General features: G+C 38.8%; 1 protein-coding gene and 1 long non-coding RNA gene across 3 annotated transcripts in view; one reads left to right on the forward strand and one right to left on the reverse strand.

Annotated features, from left to right (window-relative positions):
• LOC110059178 (adhesion G protein-coupled receptor L3-like) overlaps positions 1–21,853 on the reverse strand; it is a 44,085-nt gene extending 22,232 nt beyond the window's left edge. Inside the window, exons 1-2 of one of the 2 annotated variants that reach the window (XM_089272425.1) lie at positions 21,736–21,853; positions 19,907–19,977 (exon numbers count right to left, since the gene is read on the reverse strand). In XM_089272425.1, coding sequence (XP_089128551.1) covers positions 19,907–19,970 — 64 coding nt within the window. In that variant the 5' untranslated portion in view covers positions 19,971–19,977; positions 21,736–21,853. Of the gene's footprint in view, positions 1–19,906; positions 19,978–20,076; positions 20,224–21,735 lie in introns of those variants that run through there. The other variant, XM_089272424.1, reaches the window with a different exon arrangement.
• LOC149105333 (uncharacterized) lies at positions 1,206–6,494 on the forward strand. The gene is made up of 2 exons (XR_016201725.1): positions 1,206–1,374; positions 4,250–6,494. It is a non-coding gene; the product is annotated as an uncharacterized LOC149105333 (long non-coding RNA).
• Positions 21,854–22,414: the final 561 nt, after the last annotated feature.

The raw sequence follows: 22,414 nt of genomic DNA on the forward strand, positions 1-22,414 counted from the left end.
GGCTGTGAAAACAATTTAAATGAGATAATGGGGGCTTTTCGAAAACCTGTAAATGTAAAATGGAGACCCTTAGAAAAAAAGATCTAAATTTAAGAGAAGGCCTGCTTAAACCCTGCAAAAACCATGTAATGGAAAAGTGGGCTTATTTAATATAACTCTGGTGTAACGGTTCAACCAACGGAGACTGTTCAAATGATGTAAATTCCAAGTTACCGAGAGGTTCGCGATCCTCTTGTAAACGGTTGGTTGGATTTTGCAAAGAAATAAGTGAAAAGTTACCTCGCCCAGGGTAAACTTGGGGGGAGGAGGGGGGGGGGGGGTAACCGAGAACATATAAATGGGACCTTTTGAAGGAGCGTAAAGTTAAAGTGTAACACCGCCGTAAAGCTCCGTAAACCTTTTACGTTGAAGCATTTGAACTTCTCTAAAGTCCAAGTGTGTGCAATAGTGTGCTTTAAATTGATGTTGGGTTACAAGGTATGCACCGAACTAAATCGCTGCATTGATCGACACCGCATTAAGCTGTCTTCTTGTGAACTTTCCGCGCACCCACAACGACAAAATAAAATTAGAATTGTTACTGCACATGCAGGCGTCCCAAGCTTGCGTCTCTAGAAAAGAGAAAAATTAGTTCTCGGACACGTACGTGTTTATTCATGAAGGTCCATGAAAGCGTCACGTGTTGTGTGAGTTCAAGACGGAAAGAGCCCTGGTGACCGAGTTTGAACTGACGCGGAGTCAGGTTAAGCAGGGAACCGACAGGGACACCCAACGACCGTTTTCTCTCGAATGCTTTTGAACGCTGTTTTAGGCTATCTGGAGTACTTTCAAAGCTCTGTAGGTTAATTTTAGGTTCCACTAAAAAAGATTTATTTGTTCGGTTATTCTAGAGGAACTTGAGTATTCTCGAACTTATTAGGGCTTTTTTGTCCATTTCCCGAAAACATTAGGTCTTATCGCCTTTCCGAAAATGATAGCTGACTTTTTTTCTGTACCCAAAATGACATTTTCTAACAATCCGAAAACAACAGACATTAAATTTCTCATATCACGAAAGTTCGAGGTCACAATTGTGCCCCTGAACCGTTGAGAATGAACGAAATATCATCGATTTTAATAGAGCGTTAAATATGGCAGCCTTGTGAGTGCCCGATCTCCAACAAGCGGGAATCAGCGGTCTTCATGTTAGGTACCAGGTTGTCTCGGTTCTCCCGCCATGTTGGGCAGTTCGTTGGAATTTGCATCGAACTCGAGCTCTGTTTTAGCGGGCCAAAATCCACTCTACCTTCGCTTCGTCACCGTGCACGGTTTCAAGGCAAGGTTTTCCGTTACCCAGAAGCTGAAGATAGCGATTACAGGCAACAACAACAACAGGTAAGCAAGTTTTGCATAAATTGAACGAGTAGAGTAAAGTAACGTCAAGATACATTTCGTTTTGCCTTTGGTTGTGAATGTGTCATTATCAACGAGAAGTTACATTGCTTGTGTAATCGACTTTGGTGATGTTTACCTGCCGTGCATAAAGAGCTTTATGATCTGTTATTATCTGTTCTCGATAAAAGAGGAAGAGCATGCCACATTTGTTATTGGCTTATATGCACCTTATGATTCCTTCTGATGCATGCTCTTGTAAGGTTATGTTGCCCTCTGATGTGAATGCTAGTAAGCTAAAATGTAATGTGCCATTTTCAGCAGAGAAATTTCTCTTATGCTAGTGTAAGTATTCTGAAGTTACTCAAGTGTCTACAGTTGTACCTACATGCAAGTTACAATATGCTGTTATACACAACTGTACATGGACATTGCGCTCACTGGTACTGATAGTAAGTTACATGTTGTGGAATTTCCTTTCACAAAAAAAAAAAAAAAAAAAAAAAAAATCTAAGATACTTTATAAAGAGGTATACATGTACCTCAAACTGTCATGAAAACTACACAGGACTTGAAAAAAAAGGAGGAGTAACTTGCCTAGGCAGGAAAATCTACTTGTCTTGTATGACACAGTATAGTCAATCGATTATTCGATAACAATCAATAGAGATTAGTCAATGATATCAGAAATCAATAAAAGGATTCATCATGAGTAATCGATTGTGATCAAATTTTCAATAAGCATTATCGATTTTGCTGATACTAGCTTATCATTTAAGCAACATTTAATAAGAAAGAAATGAACAAAAGATATAAAGTGAAATATGAAATCGTGAATACAGTTGCAGAAAAACATAACATTGTATCTTGTAAACAGAATATTTTGCTGGCATACATGTATCGGGACTATGTTTTGGGGGTCTTTGGTAGTGCCTTTGAAATCTACATAAAAAAGTTACAATCAAGCATTGTGTTGAGGGACACAGTTTTTCTACAGTTTATGTGAACAAACAAAGAGAGACCAACTTTCAATTGATTCGCTAACGACTGATAAATCTAGTCAAATCAAATTGATAACTTGAAACTTCTCTAGCATGTGAGTATGGATTTCTTTCAATTGATTGATGACACTGATAACACTTACATTAATTTCAATTTATTGATTTATATCAATTTATGGATCGATTTCAATCAATTGCCTTACCCTGGGATGACCAGACAGCATTTTAGAGCCCTGTTACAGCTGTACCTTTTACTTGTATGAAATTGGGCTCTTACCAAAATAATACATGTAGGTTTCATGTGTCATGCATCTGTTCAGTAGTAGCAGGGCAGGAAAAAAAAATTGTAAGTCACTTGCCCAGTGGGCCAGTCAATTTTAGTTTTCATTTGCCCCTACTTAAATATTAGTTGCCAATGTGGTGGCCAGTAAGGAAATCAAAGGACACAAATTTAATGCGAGCAAAGTACGCTCAGATTCCTAACTAATTCTTGCTTTCAGCCTAATAATTAACTAATCTTTAGGTCTTAAGTTTTGAAATGGAATGACTGGAAATTATCATTTATCAAGCTGGCATTTTTAGTCAGACTCACAAGACTACTGAGGCTACATTGTAATTTCACTTGCCCACTGGGCCACTGAACTTCTATTTTCACTTGCCCAAGAGCAAAATTTACTTGGCTGAGGAAATCAGGCCTGGGTTTTTTCCTGTCTTGAGTAGATGACAGATAACATCAAAATGTGGTAAAAACAAGAAATATTCACATAAGCCATTGCCAGAGTGTGTCACAGAATCTGTGAATTTTTTAGCCAAGTGTGTCACTGATGTTCTTACCACATTTTGTTGTCTTCTGTGATCTATTACTGAACAGATGCACAACAACATGGAATCTATCTGCTTTGTAATACATAACAAAGAAACAAAAACAAATGTTTATGACATCATCTGTACCTTTGTCCACCAATAGAGCATAAGTACATGTAAGAAACAATCAAATTGTGCCTGCAAATAACTTGACTTATTATTTAAACATTGTTTGATAGGAGTTTGATTTATTGTGCATGAATATTACAGTGTAGAAGATAGTGAACGTTGAATATTTACTGCCACAGATTTTGAGTTTAGTTCTTCTACATCCTCTGACATTCAGTGCCTTCCAATCAGAGGTGCAAAGTTTTTGTCACACAGCAGCTACAGATGTAGATGTAAGATCTGTTTGATCGATGAATATTCAGGGCTCAAAATAATGGCCGGTCAACGGGCAATGTCTGGCCAGAATGGTGACTTGACCGGCCAAAAACTTCACTCGCCGGTCATGTTGACCAGTCATGTCATGTTGAGACGGTCACGTTCATTCTTGAATAAACAATGAATTCCCCAACTGTAAATCTGAGAGTTTTAATCTCTTTTTTATTATGACCTCTCACGAAAATATACACCAACGCATATCTGTTCGAACGGCTAAAGACCATTCGCTTGCTGTTTGTCATGCATTCAAGATCGATAGGAATGCCATTCGAACAACTGGGGTTAAATCCGTTCAGAAAAATATTAAGCCAATTTTTAAACGGTCTAGCAGTGACTGGAACAAACAAATGATATTTGTGGGTTTAATTAGTCTAACATCACATGTACTTGATTTTTTCGTAAATATCTTGTCCAGTCAGAAACGAGATGTGACTGAGCTAAAATTACTTTGGCCGGTCAACATGACCGGCTACAGTCCGATTTCAAAGGCTACAGTATAAATTGGAATGATAAGAAACAAAATAATAACTCCAGTGTAAAATTCGCTGATTGATATCATACACAGAATTTGCTAATTCATACAGAGGCAAACTTATGTTATTTAACGAAATGTTTTATGTTACTTGTAGGATGAAGTAAAATTGAGAGTGGTCAATACATGCATACTCCTTGGCATTGATGCTTGATCAGGAAAAAAGCAGCAACTGAGAAGTCTACAGTACTTATGACCCTATAAGGGGTCCAAGGCCCATTTCTTGAAGGTCCCGGAAACTTTTTGGGCCCACAAAGCCATCTTTAATTGAGCTGTGTCTAAAAACTAAGAGCTGTATATGCCTGGAACTTCTTGTGTGAAGGAAACCTCTGTTCATATTGAGAATAAGCAAATAAAACAGCTCTGTGAGTATAAGATTTCAGATTTTGGTATGGCTTTCTGGGTGCAAAAACTTTTTGGGACCTTTGAGAAATGGGCCCCTGGTGCACTACAGTCTAACATGGTGACCTTCAACACTTTGATATGCTCTGGAAGCTTTTTGGCATAAATTCAACCACCTTAAACATTTTTAATGCTTTGAAGTATCACCTACCTGTGTTAGTTAATTAGCATTAAATTTAAATATTTTAGATTGCTAGGTTGATACTTATTGTTCAATACAGCAGCTACAAGATTTCATCGTAAAAAGAAAAGGCTATGTTTACATACGTGTAGTACCAGAACAGCAATTTATTAACTTATGTTGTGTTATGGGAACTATGAATTGTTTTTTGTTTTGTTTTTTTGTTTTTTAAGTACAGTGTTTTATCACAAAAAAAAGTAAAATTTTGGATCTTTACCAGTCTGAATATTGTTTACAGGGAATGTTTTGTCAGGGATGCAAAATGTTTGTACTGTTTGGATTCCGTACAGTTTTGGAAAAAGAAGGAAACTGTGACTTTGTAAACATAGCCTAAAAGATGTCAGAAGCCTTGTTTTATGTTATGCAATGTAGTATTCCTTTGGCATGAATGTTTTTATGATGAATTTAAAATGTCAATCTCTATCTTGTGGTTTTTTTCTTCCCATTTTCTGTTATTTCAAAAGAACAATTCACTCTACGAAAAAAGTTGCTCAATACTTGACACTTACATTGCAGTAATTTTCATAATGCAGTAAAGGTAAAGTCTGCATACGACCCACGTGGCCCAACAGGCTGGAGCTTATCCCGCTTTCTGTAACAGGAAGCGAGTAGGACTATTTCTACTCCCCCTGGATGAGATGCCAGTCCATTGCAGGGTTACCCCACCATTAAATTTGCTGATACCCACTTATACACCTGGGTGGAGAGGCACTGAGAGTAAAGTGTGTTGCCCGACAACACAACAGAATGTACCCACCTAAGGCTTGAACCCGGAACAATTCACTCTACGAAAAAAGTTGCTCAATACTTGACACTTACATTGCAGTAATTTTCATAATGCAGTAAAGGTAAAGTCTGCATATGACCCACGTGGCCCAACAGGCTGGAGCTTATCCCGCTTTCTGTAACAGGAAGTGAGTAGGACTATTTCTACTCCCCCTGGATGAGATGCCAGTCCATTGCAGGGTTACCCCACCATTAAATTTGCTGATACCCACTTATACACCTGGGTGGAGAGGCACTGAGAGTAAAGTGTGTTGCCCGACAACACAACAGAATGTACCCACCTAAGGCTTGAACCCGGACCACGTGATCAGGAGTTGAGTGCACTACATGTAACTAGGAGGCCATCGTGCCTCCCACATTTTTCATGATAATTATTAAAGCTAATTTAATCCTACATTAATTACTTAGTAAGAAAAAACAGTTTATTCATTCATTTTATGACAAAGGTATTATCATTGTTACATTTGACTTTGTGTATTTAGTATAAATTTAAGACAGGTATCCATTTGCAAACAATTTTAATTTAGTAATACACCTAAATTGCAAAATTTTTACTAGTTGTAACTGCCAACAGTATAGTTCTTCATCACTTTATTATTTATGAATTAAATAGAGCTGAATATGACATGGTTTTGCACAATCTTGAAAAGGTCTTGAATTTTAGTAGTCTTCTTGAAAAGTACTTGAATTCGGTTAAAGGAGCTCAGTCATGGTATTTTGAAATATTTTGGCCATGCACAAAATTACGTTTAAGTCGTCTTGTTATGGATAGAAAGAAAAGAAAACATGTTTTATTTGTTGTAATGTATACATTATAAACCTTATTCATGGCATATACAAACTATTTGAATTTTACTGAGTTTGTACGGATTGCAATAAATTTCTGATTCTGTATAAATTTGCATATTTTCTACTATTATAATTAAGGTCAACAGATTTGATTACAATAAAACCGTACATTCTATGCATTCTATACAGGCTCCCTTTTTCAATTTACACGTTATTTACAGGCTCCCTTTTCCGATTTACATGTTATTTCCAGCCTCCCTTTTTCTATTTACATGTTGTTTACAGCCTCCCCTTTTTTATTTACATGTTATTTACGCGTTTCCAGGTTGAATCACAAGAAATTTTCAGGCTATTTACAGTATTTGCAGGAACAGTTTACATGTTATTTACATGATCTTAGCCCTTGGCTTTGAAACATTTACAGTGTTTTCTTCCTCATTTACATGTTTCACTTGAAATATTTACATGTTTTTTACATGAAACCACCAAAACATGTAAAAGGGGAAAAATCATGTAAATTATTCTTTACAGTCTCTTTGATTATTTACATGCTAATTACATGTTATTTACATACTCTGTAAATTTTCAACTTTTCCAGTGAAATTCTTGGTAAGTCTGTAGGCAACCAGACTTTTTTCGTTTTCTTTTCCTTCTTCTTTATTTCTTCATTTCTACCTCACACTAAAACAAAATAAACTGTCATCGTGGTAAAAAGTGGAGGGGAGGGGGGAGCTTAAGCCCCCACCCCGGCTCCGCCATCCCTGGTTCAGTTCGGCACGTGCATGGCAAGAGCACGCCGTTCGAAGCCAAGTCGCCCTACTGCCGTGCGGAACGGTATTAGGCCTGCCGTGCGGAACGGTATTAGGCCTGCCGTGCTATAACTAGTCGCGCCGACTTTAATTCAGCCTGCCGAACTGAGTGAATGCATGGTTTCAAACGTCGTGCTACTGCCGCGCTTGAGTCGAAGTTCTCGGTATTCGCATTGAAACAGTTTACAAGACTAGAACACCGGATAAACTAAGCATATTGAAAACTTTATATTAAATTAAATTTTGAGGGTTCCGTCGACTGTCGAAGAATTCAAGCCCCTATGGAAACGGCAAAATTGCGTAATTTTACGGCCTTAAAAGGCGTTTTAGTTTGCCCAATATCGGGTCGAAATAAATACTTTGATTAACTTTTGGTCTTCTTCGATCAGTATTTGGAACAAAAAATCTGGGCAGTAAGAACGCGCGCAAGCAAACACAAACGTTTTTAAGGCTAGGTTAACTTTTTTGCATAACTGACGAAAATTGAAGAGTCTCTTCATAGAATGACTACTCGATATATTTCTAACAGTGTTGTTTTGTCGTTGTTGGTGCCTTCAATTACTTGGCCTTAATAGTCTCCAAATAATAAAGAAAGAGGGAAAATCGATGGTTAAACTGACAACCCTTTACATAACACATTACCTGTCGTGTATGTCACATTTCGTGCATTTATGTCATGAAGTAGACAAGGAGCAGTATGGGAGAGAAGAATAAAGAGAGCACACGGTGGACTTGTTGTGTGCTTCTTTCCGAACTAGTTTCCCTTCTCCAACTAGTTAAACCTCCTCTAATTTATGTACTAAGAGGACACGACATTGGCGACGAGGACAAGCACGGCACAAGATGTCTTTCAGCGAAAATGGCGCTTCAAATGCGATTCCTAAGTTCGATTGTCAATCGGATCCCGCCACGTTGGGACCGCGCTGGACGCGTTGGTTGACATCTTTTGAGTTATTTGCGGATGGCAAAGGTCTCATTATCACTGAGACTACAAATGCAAACACGAGGCTGCGAAGAAGAGCGATGCTACTCCATTTAGCAGGCCCAGATGTACAAGAAATCTTCTCTACTCTTGCGGATACCGGAGAAGCAACCGATTACGCCGCGGCTGTAACAGCATTGAATGGATATTTTCTTCCCAAAGTCAATACAGCTTTCGCCCGCCAGAAATTTCAGACTCCAACAAAAGGAAGGTGAGACTGTTTTGCAGTTTGTTACTCGATTAAGAAAAGAAGGAAAGGATTGCAATTTTGGTGCAGACTTTGACAACCAGATAAGAGACGCTGTCCTGTGTAAATGTAGGTCAGACTATGTAAAGCGCAAACTGCTTGAGGAAAGAGTGGAACTAACGCTCGCTCGCACATTAGAAATCCCAGAACAGTGTGAAAGTGTAGCCCACCAAATGTCTCATCTCAGTGTGAGTGAGCCAAATAAAGAAGATGCAAACAGGGTTTACGAAAGACCCGAGCGACCCGATGGTAACCAAAACCGAAAGAAAAATGGAATTCAGTGCTATCGTTGTGGGTCGAGTGGGCACCTGGGTAGAGATCCAAAATGTCCTGCTAGGGGTCAGACCTGTAGGAAATGTAAAAAGAAAGATCATTTTGCGAGCGTTTGCAAAACCAAACCAAAGAGACCAGGAGTTAATCAAGTGCAAGAAGAGCTAAAAGCTGATGGGGACCAAGTTGATTATGCCTTCAGAGTTACTAATGAAGCTCACTCAAATCTGCTCAAATTGTCTGTTGGTGGGGTAAAACTTGAAATGTTGGTGGATTCTGGAGCCACCAATAACATTGTTGATGAAGAAACCTGGGAAGATTTGAAAGTTAAGAAGATCAAATGTAAATCAGAAGCTGCTCCTATTGACAGGAAGCTATATGCCTATGCATCCAGCAAACTCCTCCCAGTAAAAGGTCGTTTTATTTGTGAAGTGTTGATTAGTAAAGGGAAAACTCAAGCCGAATTCCTAGTCATCAAGGGAAAACGAGTGCCACTCCTCTGCAAAGATACTGCAATGAAGTTAGGGGTGCTGAGAATAGGTGTCGACATCGCAACAGTTCCGGGAACCAGGCAGACACTGCAGTAACAATTCCCAGAAGTATTTAGCGGGATTGGAAAGTTGAAGTCTAAGCAAGTGACATTACACGTAGACCCAGAAGTGAAACCAGTTGCTCAGCCGTTAAGGCGAACCCCCTTCAATTTACAAGAAAAAGTAGAAAAGAAGATTCAAGAACTATTGGACTGTGACATCATAGAAGAAGTTGATGGGCCTACACCATGGGTGAACCCAGTAGTAATTATCCCGAAAGCGGATGGTGACATTCGTCTCTGCATCGATATGAGGCGAGCAAACGAGGCCATTCTACGTGGTCGACACCCCATACCAACTGTCGATGAGCTGCTACACAGCATGAACGGCTCAAGGGTTTTCAACAAGCTAGATTTAAAGTGGGGATACCACCAGCTGGAGCTTAGTCAAGAGTCACGCCAAATCACCACCTTCGTGACACACAAGGGCTTATACAGATATAAGCGCCTATTGTTTGGTGTGAGCTCAGCAAGTGAACTGTACCAACATGAGATATCCACCGCTCTGGCTGGAATAGAGGGCGTTGACAATATCTCTGATGACATCATTGTACACGGCCCAGACCAGAAGACACATGACCAACGCCTTCTCAAAACCATGGAGCGCCTCAGACAACATGGTTTGACTCTCAATGCTCACAAATGCTTGTTCAATGTGGACAGACTGGTTTTCATGGGAATTCTTCTGTCTGAAAAAGGAATCGGCCCGACAGGAGGAAAGAGTTAGAGCCCTGCAAGAAACAAGAGAGCCTGAAACCGTCAGTGAAGTTCGAAGCTTCTTAGGATTGGCTAATTACAGCAGCAGATTTATTCCCCATTTTGCAACCATCACAGAGCCATTGGGGAAACTAACCAGGAAAGATGTTCCGTTCCACTTTGGTCCCGAGCAAAAAGCTTCCTTTGAGTCACTTAAGCAAAGCATGGCTGAAGCAGGCACATTGGCATACTTTGACAAGAGAGCATCAACCAAAGTCGTTGCAGATGCAAGCCCAGTTGGTCTTGGAGCTGTACTAATGCAAAACCAGAATGGGGCATGGGTACCAATTGCAAGCCGCAGCCTCACAGAGTGTGAACGGAAATACTCCCAGACGGAGAAAGAGGCCCTTGCCCTCGTTTGGGCTTGCGAGAGGTACCACGCATACGTTTATGGAATGCGATTTGATCTGGTGACCGATCACAAGCCGTTGGAAGTGATCTATGGACCTCGTTCCAAACCTTGTGCCCGCATCGAACGCTGGGTAATCCGCCTACAGCCCTATGATTTCAGAATCGTGTATGCTCCAGGACAGAGCAATGTGGCTGATCCTCTCTCACGCTTGCTCAGTCAGAACAAACCAACAAATCATCAACATGGTGCTGAAGAGTATGTTCGATTTGCAACCGTCATCGCCACACCCGCACCCCTAACCACGAGAGAAGTTGAAGAAGCATCAGCAGTGGATGAAGAGTTGAAAGCCCTGAGAGAAGCAATTAAAACCGGTCGATTTGAGAAATGTAAAGTTTATGCACTAGCTGCAGGGGAACTGAGTGTGATCGGGCAGCTAGTCCTAAGAGGTACTCGTATCGTACTGCCAAGCAAGCTAAGGCCCCAGGCAATATCCTTAGCACATATGAGACACTTGGGAATTGTTGGAACAAAGCAGAATTTGAGAAGCAAGGTATGGTGGCCTGGTATTGATAAGGCAACAGAGAAGTTCTGCAAATCTTGTTATGGATGTCAACTGGTTGCACGTCCAAATCCACCTGAGCCGTTGACGTCAACGACATTGCCGGAGGGTCCTTGGCAAGACCTGGTTGTAGACCTACTAGGACCACTTCCATCCGGACACTCCATACTGGTTGTTGTTGACTATTATAGTCGCTACTATGAGTATGCCATCATGACATCAACCACCACTGTGAAAGTAATTGACAATCTAGAAGAGATATTTAGCCGCCATGGTCTTCCCATAACTATCAAGTCAGACAATGGACCTCAATTCATCTCTGGAGAATTCCAGGAATACTGTGTGCAGAATGGAATCGTCCATCTCAAGACAACACCGAAATGGCCCCAGGCCAATGGGGAAGTTGAACAGCAGAACGCCTCCCTGATGAAGAGAATTCGCATTGCCCAAGCTGAAGGGGTCGACTGGAAGAAGGAGTTAAGAAGATATGTGACGAAATACCGTAGTATTGATCACACCACCACCGGTAAAAGCCCTGCCGAATTGTTGTTCAATAGAAAGATGAGAGGGAAGCTGCCAGAGCTGCATGCTGATTGCCGTCTAGACCTAGAAACTCGGGATAGAGACACAGAAGTGAAGGCAAAGACCAAAGCATATGCCGACAAAGCAGCAAATGCGAAACCATCAGACAATTACAGTGGGTGATCAAGTACTTGTAAGACAAGAGAGAAAAGACAAATTCTCGACACCATTCAATCCAACGCCATACCGTGTGGTAAGCAAGACTGGCAACAGTGTCATTGTGGAGGCTCCAGGTGGGACCCAATACTTGAGAAACACCTCACATGCGAAAAGGTTTATAGCGGACGATCCTGTATCGACACCTGGGGCACCATCTGCTGGCCCAGACGAATTCGTCATACCTTCCACAATTCCAAGCCAAGTGTTAAGTGAATTGACACCGGCAGCACCTACCACACCACAGAGTGAACCTCCAACCAGGAGTACACTGTCAGCACAAACAAGTGCAGAGAATGGAAACGAGTCAGTTACCGCCCATAGTGATATGGCAATTGACCAAGCAACAGTACCTAGCACGTCAGCAACACCAAGGTTGACTCAGAGACCTCAGAGGCAGAGGAGACCACCAGAGAGATACAAAGACTATGTTTTGAAATTGTGAACTGATCTCCTGTGAGATGTTTACTGATGGACAAATCAAAGAACTTTGTGATTTTGTTTTTAAAAGTGTTGTTGAGGACGCTCATTCGGAGACAATTTAAACTTTTAACTTTGTTGACATGTTTATCGCATAAAGGCGTCTACCTTTAGAGTTGAATTTGTTTTCGCTATGTTTACGGTCATGTTCGAAGGATTGTTAGACTTCCTTTCCTCAGAGAAAAGGAGAGATGTCGTGTATGTCACATTTCGTGCATTTATGTCATGAAGTAGACAAGGAGCAGTATGGGAGAGAAGAATAAAGAGAGCACATGGTGGACTTGTTGTGTGCTTCTTTCCGAACTAGTTTCCCTTCTCCAACTAGTTAAACCTCCTCTAATTTATCTACTAAGAGGACACGACATTACACTGTCATATTTTTCGGCTCAATCCGCGTAAAAGGTACCGCAAAAGCTCTCGCGGTGGACCTTTTGAATATTAACCCCTAAAATGTACGACGAGCACCCCCGTTATTTTTATATGAGTCTCGATTTCAAACAGTCTTACTCTATTTTTGAAGAAGAGTTGCTTCCTTGGTCTGGCTGGATCACATTTCGTGTGTTTAATTGATTCGTTTTCCATCAAGATGAAAATCGAGATACATGCTAAAATTTACTTTAAAAGACCAGTCTCCTTTCGAATATTTGCAGACTAATCGAGTGTATATAAACGGGAAAGACAAACCCTGCTATTTCTTTATTATAAGCAAGTGTCTAAACCTCAATAATCTAGTAATTCCAATTGGAGCTAAGTGAAAATAAATATTACGTGACACCAGTCACGTAATACATGTAGGGTGTTTAGTCTATGTGAATTTGAACTTATATTTTGGGCTTTGTCTCTTGTTTTATGTACCTTGCGTGAAATAATGAAACAATGTTGTAATAACGACATGGATCAACTCTCTTTTTGTATATTTCCCACAAAGCAAGGCCTACAAATGGAACAAAAAACAGACTAGAGTGCTCAACAATAGAGTTCTTTGAACATACCGCATTATGCAAATTTGAGAAGAGACTGTCGCGAACTTTTGCATTTTACCTGTGTGAACCTCGATTACCCAGAAATGTTTTTCCATATTGTTATAGTAGAAACGACACTCTTTCGCACAGTACTTGTTTTAGTTCCATATCGGACATACCAAGATGCGTTTTAAGCCCGTAAAACTACGCAATTTTTGCCGTTTTCATAGAGGCTTATAAGAAGGCAATTCTTCAACGGACGACGGAATCCTTCAAAATGCTTGAAAAATTTAAAACTTTCTATCGTTAGATAGAAGAAAAGTAAAGCACTTATGCTTAGTTTACCCCGAGTTCTAGTTTTGCAAATTGTTTCAATGCGAATACCGAGAACTTTGTCAGTTTTCCAGATATTTTTTGCATATTTAATGAGGCAAAAAGCTATATTTTCGTTTTTTGCGAATTTCTTGAAGACTTTAAATTCTAAGAAAATCGAAATAATATTTTGGAAAGTGGCTCCCTAAAAGCGTTCTTTAGGCAAAGTTTCAGGATTTTCGATTTTTCTAACCTGGCCAGCCATTCTCGATATTTTCTGTCAGTGACTCTTAAAATTCTGAGAATTCAACCAGCTGATACAACAGTTACTTTGTCGCTGACCATGCCCCAAGAAATCATAAAATTAAGTTCGAATCGGCAGTGGGTTTCAAGGAACAGGAAAAGCTCGAGGAAACTTTGAGCCAGGTGAAAAGACGAAGAAATACCACTCTTGCTAAGCAAATGTGACACTGGAAATCCGAAGGTGAGTGTGGTTTTTCAGTTCAGTGAAAGATCAAGCAGATCAGATTCTAGTAGTCCAAAATGTATTGATATTAAATTGCCAAAATGAGGCAAGGGTCGGGTCATGTTGTAATACTCTGGTATGTATATGGATGATGTAGCAAATGGTATGAACATGTCAACTTCAAATTTGGTTTGTTTCTTCCACAGATATTATCTGTTATTAGCTCTACAGAAGATTCTGCTGTTATAGATATATATAATATCTCTTTTTTAGCTCCCCTCTCTTTAATTATTGAGACCTCTCCTATAGTGTTCCCCCCCAAAAAAACATGAACAAACCTTTTATGGTTAGGCAAGAGTTTAGTTTGCTTCAGAGATCCTCATCCCAAATTTATTTTTTTTTATAATAATTTACCTGTCGAAATGTGTAAGGGAAAATAACCATGGCTGAATTTGAGGCCCTTACCTCTTCCCACTTTAGTAAAGGAAGCGACTGCAACTAGCGAAACTTTATTCCATCACAATAACATAAATCAGTAAATAATAATAATTTATCATCCATGCAAATAACTGTGAACAAATAAAGAGACAGTTATTTATATAACTGATGAATGAATTAATTATACTAGTGGGTTTCCAAATGCAATGTGGAATCTCTACTTAAAACAAATCAGACATAAGAGGTGTATAGAGTTACATTAATACCGTCATAACAAAAATATCATAATCGTTTTATTAGCCTTTGAGAGATTATTTATTTCCTACCATTATTTACTATTCTTTGTTAATTTTCAGACCAAAACAGTGTTACTTAATTCCTGGAAGGATGACCATATATGGATAATTCAAATAGAAATGTTGCTCTTGCAGTTCAATAAATAATACTGAAAAAAAAGGAGATGGAGATAGAACCATCGTTAATAGTAAAGCTATGTGGTTGATGTTCTGATCAACCATGAGAAGTAGAAAGTGTGTGTTCAAGATGTGTTGTTGTACATGGTTGTATGGCAGGCTAAAGAGCCTTTTTACCCTGATGTAACACGAATTGTAAAAAAGCAATGACGTTGCATTATTTCCCATTCATCCTATTCATCCAGTTTTCTAAAAAAAAATCTTCCATAATCCATGGCATACCAATATGAATCACTCTCGATCTTCACATCAGGCACCTCTACATGTATACCAATGCCAAATACTAATTTTATAGTTACATTATTTTAGCTGTATTATAGTTTAGGTAATACCATGTACTCATATGGGAATACTGATTAGAAATAAATTGTTGTTGTTGAAAGCACCCTGCAAAAGGTTAAGCTTTATATGAGCTGGTTGAAAGGTATAAAATGAACCAAACAAATTATATTAACAAAAGCAGGGGGGGGGGGTTGGGTGACAAGATTGTGGGAATACCCTAATATCTAGTTTTGTAATGTCTCCAATCACAGAAGCTCAAGGGAGCAGGCTCTTCTTAAGCCTGAATGTACAAAAATCATCATCAGATGTTCCAAATAAGCTAATTAAAATTGCTACAGAGCCAGTATTGAAGCCTCCAGCACACATATATAACCACTCGATAACAACTGGCAAAGGACTGTTAGTTTTATTCTCCGCATTTACCGGTGGTAACCAATTCAAAAGCCAATTGCTACCCTTTACCCTGGTTACCACTGGTAAATAGTGCACAATAAAAGTTGATTGATTGATTTAACTTGACAGTTTAATGATCTGTTGATTGTGTAAGACCCTTTTTTGTAAAAAAAGAACAGAATGGTGTTATTTGAAAAATTCGAATTATGGAGGACACAAAAGATCATATGAAAGTGAGCACCTTTATTACATCCTTGCAAGGAAAGATGAGCAAACCTCCAACACAACAAAACTTTCCAGAGTTCAACAGATTTTTATTCTGCTGCTCTTTACAAACCTATGTAAATAACCAGGAAGTAAGCGTAAATAGTACTTACCACTATAGGAGATTTTCCCTTCATCTATCAGCACGGCTTATATTTAAATTCTCTGGTCAGTGAAATTTCCACGGCTGATTTCCATAAACGCTTGTGTGTGTGCATAAACTAATTAACCGCGCGGCCATGGGCCGAGCGCGGTTCATGTTCTACCCTTGGTTTATTTATTTATTTTTATTTATTTTTTGTCGGAAACCAGACGCAGATCTCCACTCGGCCAACTTTGAATTACGCAATTTGTAATGTTTACTCGCCAAACCTTGTTTCTTCAGGGTCAACAAAAATCTCAGATTGCAAAATCACGCCGAACCTTCACGTTGCAAAAAAATCTCTTCAAAACCCTGACATCGAAGCGATATATCACTTTAGCGTTAATAGCTACCACACATCGGCAGAAGGTAAATCTATTCCTTAACAATCCAGCTTTATCGTGCTAAAATTTCAGCGAAATCGAACAAAACCAGAATTAATTAGAATTTTTTTTGTGACCTCACTCCCCAGACTTGACCTAACATAGGGAGCCACGGTCGCCCATAGCAACCGAAAAACACGAACATAACAAAGCCGACGTTTCGGCCAAAAAACTCCAGAATTATCGCCTGAGAGCTTAAACTTGAATGGGAACATCTTTTTCGAACTTTTTTCAACTCATTTAGACGAAAGAATGGCCTCGGCGGGCTACAAAAATGACCAAGAGAAAAAATAGAACAAGACAGCGGAACAAACCGATAATATTTCACCGCGTGGCTTTCGGCACGAAAACGAAAATACAGCTTACTTCTGGGTAAATTCAGCCTTAGAAGCCACCAACTGGTCCCATATTACTTTCTGTATCCTTACAAATGTCCTGACTTCCATCTCCGAAAGATTTTGCCCCAATTTTGAGCAAATAAACATTTCGCCGACAGCGACCGCCATTACAGTGGCTTGCATACTAAATTAGCTAACTTGACAAAATTCTCCCGAGGGGGGACGATGTGACGAAAAGAGCTGAGAAATGCCCTGTAATTGGCTAATGATGAGATCTTCCCACTGTCCAAATTTGGTGAGAATCGAAAGTAACGCCAATTTTCTGTCACGTTTTCAATCTGTAGCCACTGGAGTGACCAAAATCGATACATCGGTCGGGATAGAGTTTCATTATTAAATTACATGACTTGTGTGACTACTTTGCTAGCCCTTTACTCGTGGAAAACACCAATCAAATTTAATCATGTCTTTAAAGAAAGAAAGCTGTTGTTAATAGTGTTATTATCGTGTGGTTCATATCGTTCATGCCCATACATATCCCGAAGAAAGTTCTAGATTAGGACCATTACGTCATCGGAGATTTGTCAACGGCTACCACTGATGGTGCAATAATACAGTTTGTGTTGATCAAGTTATGTGATGTCTACAGTAACAAAAGAATCATCAATGACTGCTTTGAAATGTGCACTACGTTCCGACGGTAGTGCTAAGCAAACAGTTAAATTTTAAAAGCGCGGTTATGAGATCTAAAAGATCTTCTTGTTTTACCTTGTCATCAATAGACGTAATACATGTAGTATCCTGATTACTTTGCTTGAAAGCGAATAAGTAAAGAGACAACAAGAACACAACTATCGATCCCTGACTTTTTCTGGACGGTCCACCACAAAATGCACAACGAAACCCGTTGGTAAAATATTAGACAAGCTTGCAATCGTGTTTGAAGCGGCGACGGCATTCAAGGCCGCTTTATACCGCGTTGTATTCTCTTTTTAACTCTAAATCACCTATCTTCAGCGAAGTGAAAACACATGTCAACGCTTCTTCGATTTGTTTACCTGAAGGATAGACTCTATTCCTCTCTCCCCTCCCTCAGGATTAGTTTCTTAGCATGAGCAGATGTGCGGACCAAAATTACGCATGCGCTACCGGATGTCCGTGATTTACGGACATCCGGTGATGGCTGCTACCAGAGCCCTCCATTTCTCCGACCACGTGACCAAAAAAAACGGAGGCTCTGCGGACGAGAATGAGGCGTACAACACTTGAAATTAACAAAGGTTGTCGTCGTGAAAAGTTAACACGGATTCCATGATTTCTAGAGGATGAAATCACATACAAACGAACGTACCGATCGCGGTATACCAACACAGAAGGACGTTAAGCGTTTTCGGAACGGGTCGGTCTGCAAGCCTTACGAGAGATCAATTTGCGAGTGAACATTTTGAGTGAATTTATCAAGAATCATGTACCAGAGGAGCTATCAACTGAGGCTATCAACTCTTCAACTCGATAAAAAGCATCTTCAGAAGCGTCATGGTATTTTTAGACGTGATCGCGAACAAAGTAGAATCCCAGCACGAACTCAAGGAAGTCTGAGTAGCAAGAGCAGAAAGGTTAGAGAATTTGTTTACGAATGTATCTGTTCGTGTACGCCTAATTAAAACGCTCTGAGAAACTTCGTAAAGTATAATAAAGTTAAAATCTCGAACTAAACGATATTCTCTCGTTATTTTCTTGTAACAGAGCTATGTGTCTTTACAAGAATGAAACCCATGTAGCGAATTATTGTACATTTAAGCTTAAAGGAACTGATGTATGTTGACCCCAGCAAAACAATTCTTGGCTTGCACTGTCACGCAATCCTGACGCAATAAAAAAACTATTCGAAAACCATTTAGTAGATAAAGTCAAAGAATTGTGAGGAGATTAATAAAGATGACACTTCTCTAATTTTTAAGTCTGTGCGTTTTCCCAAACCTTAGATATTCGTCGAAATATTTTGCACCAACTTACAGAGCCCAGTATGAAGCCGCCATGTTGGTGTACCTCCGCGGTACACCAACATGGCGGCCGGAAAATAGTGTAAACATCTGTGACTTACTTTGGGTATCTAGGCGACTGATTATCTGTACTGAACAAAAATGCATTTACATAAGCACTTTCCCTAATACTCTAACTTCTGGATGGGCTGAAAATCACAAGATAAGTATATGTTTTTCAACAAACGCGTTCGTAGGTCTATGTCACGCACCGCCATAACTCTGAAATTCAAAATGTCTCGCTTGCTTGAGAAACGCAAACAACAACAACAAAAACAACAACAACAACAACGATAAAGGCTAAGGAAAATAGACTGAAACGTGTACAGGTTGATATAAAGACCTTGACTAATTTCACGCCCAAAGGCCTGCAAACGAGTAATAAGCTATTAATCGATTCCAAGAGATTCAATCAAAGGCAGAATAACTTGAGCACATCGATTCGATTGAATTTCGTAGGACTCCAAATCCAGAGCATTTAGCTCAATTACACGCAGCAAAGCGTCTAGTTATTGTTAATTTGGCACCAAGCTCGGTCGAAAGTGATAATGTGTACTTAAGAAGCACGTTAACTAAGACATACTTCATATAAAACTCAATATCAACCATATAAGTAAAAGTACCAAAAAATATTTAATAAAAAAAAAGACATGGCTTTTTGTCCTTGTTTTTTTGACTTTTTTTTTTTAATAGCATCAACGATTTTAAAATAAACATGAAGCGATAAAATGTTTCCCTGCTGCATGATTTAGGCCATGCCATGCAGTATTCTGCCATTAGTTGATAGACATATAACTGATATCTAGAAACGTTGTTCCGGCGTGCTCACAAGTACAAGATAATCTTCACAAAGTAATCTAAGTAATGACAAAAAATAAAAGATGCTTAAATTAAATTAAAAAAAAAAAAATTAAAAAAACGAAAGTGTTGGAGCCTCTTTTGTGAATCCATCACTACTGATGTTTATGATTTTTCTCTTTATAAATACTTGAATCTGATGTTTTGCTTTAGCAACACACGAATTATAAGTAATTTAATTCCTTTCTGCTTATTCTCTTCAACGTTTGTTTTCAGTATAGTCGCATTTTAATCGACATCAACCAGTCACTAGTTCGACTGAAATGGCACCAGAAAGAGTTCATTTACTGTGCAAATGTAGTTTCTTCCACTACTCTCTGCAACATAAAGGCGTAATGGCGAGAGGACCAACCTGAGTAAACAATTATAGATATTGCTGCGATTGAAATATTTTAAAACTGAAGGGACCTGCGCTTTGTTTAGGCATAAAAAGGTAGGGAATTAATTATTTTCATACAAACCGTATAAAAATACCAAGATAACACCAATAATAATCAGCAAGTCGGTGATAAAAGTCTTCCTCATTGTGATTCTGAAACAAAGCAATAAATGTAGACATCAAAAAACAACATTTCCAGCTTTATTTTTATACGTGAGATAGGTCATGACATGAATCAGTTTAAATCTGTACCTGAGAGACGCTAGTCTTTGGCTATGATTAAAAACGAATACGTTCTTCTTCTAAATGGCAATACCAGAATTGTCGTACGTGAGAAAACTGCATCATTTAAGGACGGAAGCTTAACAGGATTCAAAATTTGGTCAGTGCAAACAATTCGTCTAAAGTAGAGCTGGCAGGAAATTATTAATAATGCGGCTTGACAGCTTTCAGAGCAGATCCTCTGTTATGGCTTGTCACTTTGACGTAACTCAATCCTCGCATCCTGCTTTTTGTTTGGTTGGTGTTAAACGTTTTGTTTCCCATCTCGTAATATGATGGCAAAAATAAGAACTTTTCAACTTTTGTTCAAACAATAAACCTGCACTAAATGAGGTGAAATTCTGCTCGAAAAAGACGAAAATTTCACTGTCCCTTTTAAAACATAAAGCCTATAAAAATTAGAAAAAGCATAATGTTGTGTAACTGAAATTAAACAACAAAACGTATATTAAATAAAGAGTTTCCAAATCTTTTGTATAATTTTCTCGTAGATATTTAAATAAGGTAATAGCAATATACTTTCATTTTCTGAAGTAAAGTGGCAACTCACAAGAAATTCTCATTTATCAGAAAATCAATTCCTTTAAAATTCAAAATTGAAAATCGAAAGAAATTAAACACCATCTGCTTTACGAGGGCCATTTAATTAGTGACGTCAATGTCGCTGTTTATTTTTCGTGTCAACAATGGACAGAACAAATGGAATTAAAATCAACAAAGGCGGCGCGGTACTTCTTATGTGTATCACTTTTGTTTCATATGTAGCTTTTATAAAATTGTACATTGGATCAGTCAGTTACCATTTCCGGAAACAATTCTCGAAAATTTATTTATGTAGTGATATGAGATAGTTTTCGCCCAAGAGTTAATTGGTGACCCCGATATCTTCGCATTTATTACCGAAAGAGCAATTTCTTTCTCACTGTCTCAAAATATTCAGGTGTCTGTGCTAGAACAATCATAGCAAAACATGAATAATAATCAAGCTCGTCAGTATGTTTTCGACTTCTTCCATTCCAGAGATATTTCGTTCAACTTTCAAGAAGCAATTATGTAATGATAAAGGTTGTTATACATGTTTCTCATTAAAGGCAACAGAGGTTCTTTTTAGTTCTCTCCGTTAAGAATGTTTGGAATCCTTATTTACATAAATACATCTGACAAGAGTGGCAAAGATATAACAACATAGGTGTTGTTTAACCACCCACATCTAGCAGAAACCAAACGGATAATTCCTGGATATGGAAAGAATTTCCTTGATGCTCTTAAAAGAGGAATCGAGCTTTTGTACTGGTATTCATTAACTGGGTAAGACTACATTTACAGAGTTCGGCTAAATTCTTGCGTAACAAACCCCTTGACAATGGACTGTGCTTATAATTTCGTTTATCAAGATTTTATCGCATTTTTTTCTTGTTTTTACAATTATGCAGTTTTGAACAGCATCGATGAGCAATATTCTTGTCCCCTCAGAAAATCACTTGTAATGCCATGGATTATGATGAGAATTCATCGTTCTATTAATAGCACAAATTTCTAGTGTTCCCTGCCTCTACAGAATAATAATAAATAAAAACAACAACAACAACCACTACAACAGCAATACCCTTAAATCTTTGCTCTACGTACGTTTCCCACGTTTAGGCACGTTGCTCTTTTTCCACATGACAGATAGACAATTTTACTCCTCCACAGTGCCAGGTAAGGCTGATGAAATTAACTGATGAAATTGTAAAAGTTTGCAATTGGCTTTTTTCCTAGACCACATGCAGGCGGTACCATAAGAATCCAGCGTTTTGGTTGGTTCATGTAACTAACAGTGTTTGTTTCTTATCTCAGACTATTGTTACATTATTTGCAATGGTTATGCAAGCGAATGGATCAGTGCCAAAGATTGAAATTAAAAGTGTAAATGTTTTAATTTCCTCTTTTGTCAATAATATGACATCATAATTTGAAACTTTGCTTCCGCTCCAAAGTTAATCACGCAGATTCAATGTTGAGGTATTGACATCCTTGTTGATTTTGGTGATTTTCAGTAAAATTAATAAGTTTAAAGCCACGGATTACTGATATTATAAGTTAACAGTTATAGGTGTCCGTTTTCCCTTTAGAGCTCCTGGAGCCCCAATACCGTGACATCATTCTCCATTCTTACAACATCGAATATGTTCTCTACCAGCCAGTGACGTTTAATTAAAAACATTTCTTGTAATCAACAGTTTTCCAGTCTACTCTGCCCCTTTTCATCCACTTCACTAAACTGTATCCCCCCACCCCCCCCCCCCACAATATCCCCCCTCCCGTC

The sequence above is a fragment of the Orbicella faveolata genome, unplaced genomic scaffold (genome assembly GCF_042242905.1).
Source record: "Orbicella faveolata isolate gen_17 unplaced genomic scaffold, um_ofav_v1 contig_34, whole genome shotgun sequence".
Lineage (NCBI taxonomy): Eukaryota > Metazoa > Cnidaria > Anthozoa > Scleractinia > Merulinidae > Orbicella > Orbicella faveolata.